This window comes from Mesoplodon bidens (assembly GCF_964165515.1).
Source record: "Mesoplodon bidens genome assembly, chromosome: X".
NCBI classification, from domain to species: domain Eukaryota; kingdom Metazoa; phylum Chordata; class Mammalia; order Artiodactyla; family Ziphiidae; genus Mesoplodon; species Mesoplodon bidens.
The window spans coordinates 48,069,270-48,078,333 of record NC_138163.1 but is presented as its reverse complement, the minus strand read 5'-3'; the positions used below and the strand labels follow the sequence as shown (position 1 = coordinate 48,078,333).

General features: G+C 51.6%; 1 protein-coding gene across 2 annotated transcripts; it reads right to left on the bottom strand.

Annotated features, from left to right (window-relative positions):
• Positions 1 to 5,334: 5,334 nt before the first annotated feature.
• Positions 5,335 to 7,975, bottom strand: RIPPLY1 (ripply transcriptional repressor 1; the record flags this gene model as incomplete). 2 transcript variants are annotated; one of them, XM_081221440.1, is made up of 4 exons in its annotated part: positions 5,335 to 5,699; positions 6,237 to 6,301; positions 6,915 to 6,990; positions 7,830 to 7,975. In XM_081221440.1, the coding sequence occupies 4 exons, from the start codon at positions 7,973 to 7,975 to the stop codon at positions 5,453 to 5,455; spliced, it is 534 nt and encodes a 177-aa protein (XP_081077566.1). In that variant the 3' UTR covers positions 5,335 to 5,452. The 2 variants fall into 2 exon arrangements, with proteins under 2 accessions (XP_081077566.1, XP_081077567.1); XM_081221441.1 differs by lacking the exons at positions 6,237 to 6,301; positions 6,915 to 6,990.
• Between the last annotated feature and the right edge of the window lie 1,089 nt (positions 7,976 to 9,064).

Sequence of the window (9,064 nt, the reverse complement as noted above, 5' to 3'; positions counted from 1 at the left end):
TGCCGTCGGTCCAGGCTCAGTTTAGAGCTCAACCACTAGGGGGCGCTGCCTCCCCTGCTGTTAATGGACAGCGGTTGAATTTCTTAGGGACTTGTGTGAGCAGGCCGTTCTCTCCCAGGGATGGAAGTCTTCTGGAAGAACCCAGAGCCCGACTCCAGGTTGTTCATGGGTTCTCCCTCAACCCCTTTTAATTCACACTTGGCCCCAAGCTCCAGATGTCCCCAGTGATGGGGCTAGAAATGCCTTTGCATGACAGTTCATGTGCTTCTCTTCCATGTAGGCCACAGGAGACCAGGCGAGCTGCCTGCCCTTATGAGATTCTCAAGGGGGATGAGTAGAAAGGTAGCAGGAGCCAAGTGGTTAAGAGCCAGCACCCTGTAGCTACACAGTCCCGGGTCTCCCCCAGCTGCCCCACTTCCTGACCTCTCTGAGCCCCCATTTCCTATCTGTAGGCATGAGGATAGCACACCCACCCTGCTGGGATTTGATGAGCCTTGCTCGGGATAAAGCATGTGCAGTGCCGACTCAGTTCCTGGCGCATCTCTGGAGAGCTGGGCCGCTGGTAGTTTCTCCTTCTGGGCCCAGACCCTTCAGCCAGAAGGAAGCTCACCCAGCCAGGGCCCGGTCCACACAGAGGCTGCACCACGCTGAGGGGTGGGAACAGAAGTCCCTCATCCACCCCTGGCCTCTGGTAGCCCTGTGCCCCAAAGAGCCCAGGCTGCGTGAGAGGCTGCCACTGCCCAGCAGGAGGCCCCCAAATATCCCTCCCTTGGTGACACCTTTCAGTGGCCCTCAGCTCTTTGTGGCCCAGAATTGTTCCTAATGTCTGAGTCACTTCCCTCCAGCTGGAATTGAAACCTTTTCTCTCCTGCCTTCCCACAAATTTAATCCTTCACCAAGCCCTGTAGATTCCAAATCCTGAAAGCACTGGGGCTCTGGAGTGAGACAGACCTGAATACTGGTCCTGCTGCTTATCACTGGTGTAACCTGGGCAAATGCTGTAATCTCTCAAATCTTGGCTCAGCCACTGATTCATGGTGCAACCTCGAGCAGATTCTTTTACCTCTTCGGACCTCAGTTTGCTCATCTATAAAATGGGGATAATAATAGTACTTATGTCTCAGGGTTGTTGTAAGGATTAAATGAGGTAATAATGTAAAGTGCCTGGCACTTAGAAGGGGCCATGCTCCTAGCAACCTCCACGCAAACACACAAACCCAGGGGCAAAAACCTAACTCTTAGTTTTCTCATTCATAAAGGGGCATAATAACGGTGTGGCTCTCCGAGAATTGTTGCGATTATAGTACTGTAGGAGATCATGGGGGTAATGTGAGCAGCAAGTGCCTGGCGGAGGGTGTGGCTACCACTTCCTGAGGACTCGCTCTTTGCCAGGTTTTCTACCTGGGTTTGTGTGCTTGCCTGGAGGTTGCTACAGGACTTGTCAGCTGGGGAGTAAACCCAAAACATAGTAACCAACACCAGGCCCCCGATAGGTCCAATCAGTGAACTCAGGCCACCTAACAACTTTGTTCGGGAGGATTCACCACATTTTACAGCAGGGGCCTGGGGCGGAGAGGAGACAAACTGCCCACTAGATAACCACACAGGTACAGTCCGCGGGGAGGGGAGAGAGGAGGGGGTTGGTAACAACCACTGGGGTCGGGGAGGGGGCTTTCCTTGCCCAGAGAAAAAGGAGAAAATAGGCAACTCTTTTAATGAGCATGTGTAGCATGTGTGTGTGTGTGTGTGTGTGTTTTATAATCAGGGACAACAGAGATGGAGGTGAGCGCGTTGAGAGCACAGAGCTGACCTTGACACCTGAGGGGAGTGGGCCTATGGAGAGAACCAACAGTGGCAGATATGGTATTTGAACCCAGGTACATCTGCCTCCAAAGCCCATGCTATTAATCATTACAATATTAATGCCTGGCACACAGTAGGTGCTCAATAAATATTTGTTTAATGAAGGAATTTATACTGCTGCCTCTTTCTGGAAAGCTTTCTCTCTCCATCTCTGCCTGGGCCCATCCTTCAAGGCCCAGCTCAAATGAAGACTCACACTCAACCGATTTGCCCTCTTTCCATTGCTATGGGGTAGGGGAAACGGGAGGCAGCAGTGCTGGGATGAGGAAGTATGGGGCACTAGGATGGGCCAGCTAGGGTGGAGCCAGAGGAAGGACTCAGTTTTGCAAAGGTTTTTTTTCCCCCTGAGTTTGTGCACTGGATCTGAAGTTGCTACAAGGACTGGATACACCCATAACAAGGTAACTCACACTGGGCTCTGATTAGTCAGAACGGTGAAGTCCAATCACTTAGCAACCATATCTGGGGAAGAGGACTGGAAGCCATTTCAGGGCAGGGGACTGGGAGGAAAGTGAGACAAAATGGCTGCCACTGACCAAAGGCACATGCCCAGTACAGGGGAGGAGGGGGGAACTCAGAGGAGCTCATTCTGAGTTAAGAATTACTGCTCCAAGGGTTTTAGGGTGTTTAAGCCACTGGGGATTTAGGGATTTGTAATTCTATGCTATATAATACCCTAAAACCAAGGATATTGGGATTCCAAGGATTTTAAACCTCTACTACCTATGGTACAAGGGCTCGAGCAATTTCTGAGATATGAAATGCTCAAATGAAATGAAATGCTGGGAGCTTAGGACCCAAAACAAGGATTTTAAATGGAACACTGGACATGTGGACACGTTAAAATACTAATCCCCCTTTGACTTCAAATCAATCTTGGTTTAACCCTTAGGATAGTGGTTTCCAAATAGTCTTCCTCACAATCTAGGGATCTCTGAAGGTGCCTCACAGAAAGGGGGTGGAGAGAGTTCGTTTACAGAGAGAGGACACCAAGGTAGGAATTCTGTTTTATTTTTTAAATTTATTTTTTATACAGCAGGTTCTTATTAGGTATCTATTTTATACATATTAGTGCATATATGTCAATCCCAATCTCCCAATTCATCCCACCACCCAAGGTAGGAATTCTGTGTCTCCCACTGTGGCTCGGCCAGGGCAGCTCCATCTTTATTTGGTTGGTACGTTGGCTTTCTGCATTCAATTCAAAAGAAGGGTGTTCCTGCTGAAGCACAAAAAATAAGTTGAAGCCACATTTGGCCTCTGTTTCTTTTTTTGTTTGTTTAATGGGGGACAAACACTACAAAGATGCTGTGACTGGTAAACCTTCAAATGGTGCCAAGGAGCTCAGGTGGAGATGACCGATAAATCAGTCGTTAGTTGAACAAAACAGTCATTAGCTGACTCTAGCCTACTAATTCATTTCTGTTATAAAATTAATGATAACCACCACTACAACTATGATTACTATGAATACTACCACTTATTATTTGCTTTTACTATGTGCCAGGAGTTGTGCTAATTACTTTGCATATATTATCTCACTGAATCCTTACAACAACCCTGAGAGGAAGTATCATGACTTTCCCCATTTTACAGATGAGGAGACAGGTTCAGAGTGGATAAGTAACTTGCCCAAGGTCATACAGCTAGCACATGGTAAATTCCACTTTACCTACAAGCAGAAACAGAACGGCCTAAAGGAATTAAAGTGATCAAAGGTCAACTGCCTGGCAGCCTTACTTAAGGAACAAGGTTAAATTCTGACCAATAGGTGGCACCAGTGTGTGAGTTTGGTGGCCTGTTTAAGGCTGTGTCCAATTCAGGGAGGTCCCAGTGAGGGCTCAGAACCCAAGCAGCCTGTCTTAAGCTGAGAGAGGAGAGAAAGAGAGATGGCCAGCGTTTCGCTCCTGAATCAGATAATGCTACCCTGTTCTGTCCGTAGCTCAGCAAGTGGGGGGACAGAGCTCGTTCTACCAAGAACTGCTTTAGGAAGACCTGAGAATCTTTTTTCTTCAACATTTCCTGGGCACCTCCCTTGTGCCAGGCAGTGTGCTGTGCAAAGAAGTCATGTGGGGATATCAAACACAGCCCCATCTGACTGCACAGAAAGAGAGGTAGATGCTATGGTAGGTGAGGTACTGAATGATGGGGGCACCCAGCCTGGGCTTGGGGGTCTGGGGAGGCTTCTCACAGGAGACGTGTCTGAGCTAGTCCTGTTGGATGCATGGGAGCTTATCAGATACAAAAGTGGAAAAGCATTCTAGACAGAGGATTAAAGCCACAGAGGGATTAGAAAGCATGACACATTCAAAGACAGGCAGCATGAGCTTCGAGTGTTGAGATACGAGTCTGAAGAGATAGGCAAGAACCAGGCAATTGAACGGCCTAGAATATCAAGTTGAGGACTTGATTTGTGAATGTCTGAGTAGAGAAGCTATGGATTCTCAAGAGGACCTGTGATTTTAAAAAAAAAAAAGCCCAACTGTTGGTGAGGCAATGAAAAGCCATGATAGGGCTTTAAGCAGGGGGCACAACATGGTCTGATCTGGTGGCCAGTGTAGAGGATGAATTGCAGAGGGAAAATGAAGACTGATTGGGGCAGGGGTGGGCCTGAGGTCCTGAGCTGTGGCAGATACAAAGGGACTTGAGAAGGTAAAATTGATAGGACTTAGTAGCCTCCCAAGACCCCTCCCCACATGCACAGGCTCATAACCAAGGCTGCACCTCTCACCTCTTCTCCCAGCCCCAGCCCTGCTTCCGACTTTTAAGCTGCCCTCTGGGGGCCTTTTTGTTCCCTTTCCAAGCTGTCTTTGAGGTTTAATCAAGCCTGATTGCACAAGTTGACGAAGAGGGCCTGGCCCCATGTTGGGCCTCCCGCTGTACATTCCCATGAAGAAGGATCTGTCAACTGACCTCAGGTAGAGCAATGAAGTGGCCTTGAGCTGGTGTCTGACCCTCTCCCCATGGGTTCACAACGCGGGCAGAGTTCAGTTAAGAAATCAGTCCAGTTCCAGGAAAAAAGGTAAACATGATCTAGTTTATTTTTCTCCTGATTCATCTCATGCCAACACATAGACCCCAGTAGATAAGGGCCAAAAGCAGGGAGGTCCCCAAAACAAGTTGAGTTTTTAGATGTCCCCTTCCTTTCCTGAAAGTTCCATCAGAACGGCACCCCAGCTGTGCTTGCATCTGGTGTTGGTATCGTATCGGTGGAGGTGAAGCCAGAAGTCAGGCTTTCCATGGGGAGACAGGAGTATGTGGCCACGTAGAAGGCTAGGGAGTCAAAAAGCCCTGAAGAGTGACAGTTCCCCTCTGCGTGGCCATGCTCGGTCCTCATCTGCTCCCTGGGGGCTTCAGAAAGCAAGTCTTCCTTCCCCTAGACTTCCTAGGACCCTCTCACTGGCAACACAACAGCAGCCCAGTGAGATGCCAGAGGCCTGGGCTCGCAGGCTTGTTGGGTATAGCCAGGGTGAGCCGGTGACTTGAGGACCCAACTTTCAATCCAGAGAGCTGTGCCTGGAGATTCCTGGCTAATCGATGCCCTGAAGCCTTGCCAGGCATACCGGACCCCAATTAGACTCTGACTGGCTCAGATGGGACAGGTCAGGAGCAGGGAGGGAGAGGAAGCTGAGGCCCTGTGCGGCACTGGCCCTGGCGCCTTCACACACCCTTCTGGCCCTTTTTCCTCTGCTTCCTCCTCCTCTTCCTTGTCCTCCTCCTCCTCGCTGGCTGAGTCCTCATAGAGGTTGATGGTTGCCTGGACAGGGAAGTTCTGCAGTAAAATCTCCCCAACACTGTACAGGTAGTCAAAGGAACGGGATTTAGGCCAGAAGAGCCTGTGGACAGAGAAGAAACACGGCCCCCACTTAGGACACATATGTGCAGAGGGGTCAGTAGGGCCAAGAAGGAAGCCAGCCCGTAAACCCCTTCTACCTGCAGTAATGGGATGAGAGGGAGAAGAAGAAAGGGTGCTTTGTAACAGAACCTTCTGGATTGTTACAAAATGGCTCCAGACAGGAAGGTCCATAGCTCATAGCTGTGGGGAGCCCCAGCCCCGGCATGTATCAGTCCTGACACTGATCCCACCGCCCACCTCCGAAGGCCTCCAGCCAAGCATTCTCTAGCCCTGTGTCCTCCATCTCCTACTAAGGCTTTCTTCACTGACCCCTCCCTAGGGGCTTAGGGGTCATTGACAATGACCCCAGGGAAGGCAACCTTGGCCAAGTCCCTTAACCTCTCTGGGCTTCAGTTTCCTGGTCTATGAAATAGTGATCGTAGCAGTGCCTCCCTCCTCCTGCCTCAAAGGGCTGTTGTGAGGATTTAAAGGGTGAATGGATCTATGTCAAGTTCCAAGCCTGGTGCCAGAAGCTTACCTGACAGGGTGATGGAACTCAGAGTCAATCTTGGTGACCTCGGCACCTGTTGCCCCACCGGCAGCCTGTCCAAAGCAAAAGCTAGCATGTGGCTCAAAGTGCATGGCCAGATAACTGCCTCTTCCATATCAGGGATCAGCAACCTGTAGGTAAGATGGTCTAGAAGAGACCTCAGACATCTCTGGGGTCCAGTCCCCACCCCCCCAGTAAGGGGGTCTGTCCTGGTTCTAGTTGAACAAGTAGACAGAGTCCGGGGGGTTGTTTGCTTTCCTGCCCCTGTTCTAACACCCGTTTGGAGACCGTCCAAGGGACAGAGTTCTACTGGAGCAGCCAAGACACAGGGGCAGAGTGGAGGTGGGCGAGAGCACCGGGCTTGGGTGCCAGGAGACCGGGACGCTAGTGTCAGCTGCACCGCGGACGTGCTGTGGAGCCTGCCTTCATCCCTCCAGCACTCTGGACTTCAGGCTCTTCATCTTCTAAATTACCCCAGAAACCTCAGCTCCGCCTTCCTCCCAGAGCTGTTGTGGGAATCAAAAGTGGGCAAGGCTGGGAAGGTGCTTTCCGGGGTCTGCAGCCCTGGACAGAGGTCGGGGGCTCTCTGGGAAGGGACCGGGTCAGCGTGCCTGCACGTGGTCATGTGTGTGTGCGCGAACACGTGGGACAGGGGCTCAAACTCACCAAATCCACAGGTTTCCTCACCTGCCTTTGGAGGTCATTTGTAGAGGACAGCCAGGGTCTCCAAAGACAAGCTCCTCTAGGACAAAGGGGAGAGATCAGCTGGTGGAGGGAGAAGAGACGAGGCTCCCTGAGATAATAAAGGAGGCCCGCCAGAAACGTGGCTCGGACTCCATCTCCTTCAGGAAGCATTTCTTAAGGACCCTGAGTCCAGGTCAGGACAGATGCCCCTCCTCTCTGCTTCCACAATGTTATCACACTGTTCAGTGATTATCTGTTTACTCACCTTAGAGCTTCTTAAGGGCAGATTTATGTTCAATCATATCTGAATCCCCAACACCTAGCGTAATGCCTGGTACACGGTAGGTGTTTCCGTAAATGTTTGGTGAACGGTAAATGTTTGGAGGAACGAATGAGGGGTGGGTGAAAACTATCTTGCCCCTGCTCCTGGACTGGGGAAAGGGGCCAAAAATACTTCTGGGTCCACTGCTTCCCCACTACCTTTTCCTGCCAAAGGTAGGAAAAGAGCAAATGGAAATCTTATGGGGTGGTCAGGAAAGAGACGGTTCTTCAGTCACAGGCCTCTGGGGACTTTGGACCTCTTTCCCCTCTCTGCAGCCTAAGTCATGTTCAACCCACGTTTCATGGCAATCTCCCCCTTTGCCCCTCGGTGGACTGGGCAACTTGGCCCATGAGGGCCTGGCTGCTTGGCTTTCAGCTTTGGCAATGCTCACTGTCCCCAAGTCCCCTCCTGCCAGCCGGAAGGATTAGTGACGTGAAGAGCCAGTTGAGATGTTGGCACCTGAGATGGGGAGGGGGCACAGAGAACAGGGGTGCCCTGGACATCTCATTTCCTTTCCTCTCCCAGGAACCCCACTAAGACTGAGTTCAAATTGCCAAGGGCCAAGTTCCACTTACCGTTCACTTCTGTCTACTTGTCCAGAGGAGAGAAGGGGCAATGAGTTTCCCAGGCCAGGGAGCGCCAGGGGGCCTTGTGCTGAGGCCGGGGCTGGAGCTGAGGCTGGGACCAGGGCTGGGGCTGGGGCGCGAGCAGCAGGGTCCATCCTTAGGGTGTCACGGCCAGGCAGGCTGTGGGGTCCTCCTATTTCTCAGAATCTCCCGCACTCTTTTGGCTTTTCCTGGGAGACCCTTTTATAAGGCCTGCCTGGACTCATAAATTATTCAGGGCCGTGCAAGGATGGGCTCCCTGACGGGTACCGGAGGGGAGGGGAATGAAGATTTAGGAAAAGGGGCTCAGGGAGGGAGAACTGTGTCGCTGGGTGTGAAATTTCTCCCAGTTGAATAAACAGAGAGTCAGTGGGGGGCGAGGGGTTCTCTTTACCTCCAAGTCAGAAAGGAAAACACAAAAGGGGCAAATCGCACACCGTTTGTGCAAATTCCCCAGGCAGTAGCAAGGCCTGAGGGGCGGGGAGGAAAGCTCGTTAGAAACCACAGAAAGTTCTCAGGCGCAGAGGGCAGGGTAGACAGGCCTTTAGCAAAGCTGGTTCCCAGTGAGAAGGCACAGCTGATCCGGCTAAGGTGAGCGAGGGACTCATGTTATTTCAGCTCAGACCCCAAATGGAGTTGCCAGGTGGACCTGATACGGGGTGACTGCCATTAAGCATATCACCGGGGTTAAGGAAAAAAAGGAGGTTGTGGGTAGGACGGGTCCAGATGCCTGCGGGGGGTGAATGTCAAGTCTTCTTTCCACGCCCTCCCGTTTACTGGTCAGTTCATTTGCAAAAGTGCCTGAATCCCCTCTCCAGCCTCAGCAGTCAGTGGTCCAGGAAAGGAGCGTGGGCGGCATTTCCAGGGTTTCCAGATCAGAATCCGGATCTCAGAGCTCAGCTTCCAGTCGGGGCGCCAGGGTGCAAAGCTGCTGACCATCCCTGGCCCCGGGGCCTTGGCTCCCTCACGTGTGAGAGAAGGATGCGAGCCCAGTGGTCCCAAAGGGCACCGTCAGCCTGAACACTCTGCGACAGGGGCTGGATAAATAGGTACTGACCCTGGGCAAGCCCAGCTGCTGAGCCATGGTCTTGGCCTCAGCCAGTCTTCTGGGTCTTTGCCAAAAAGTTTGCAGTTACAACTACTGGCAGGTTCCTTATGCTTTAGAGGTCCGAAAATAATGCCTCCTGACCTCAGTGTCAAGCACC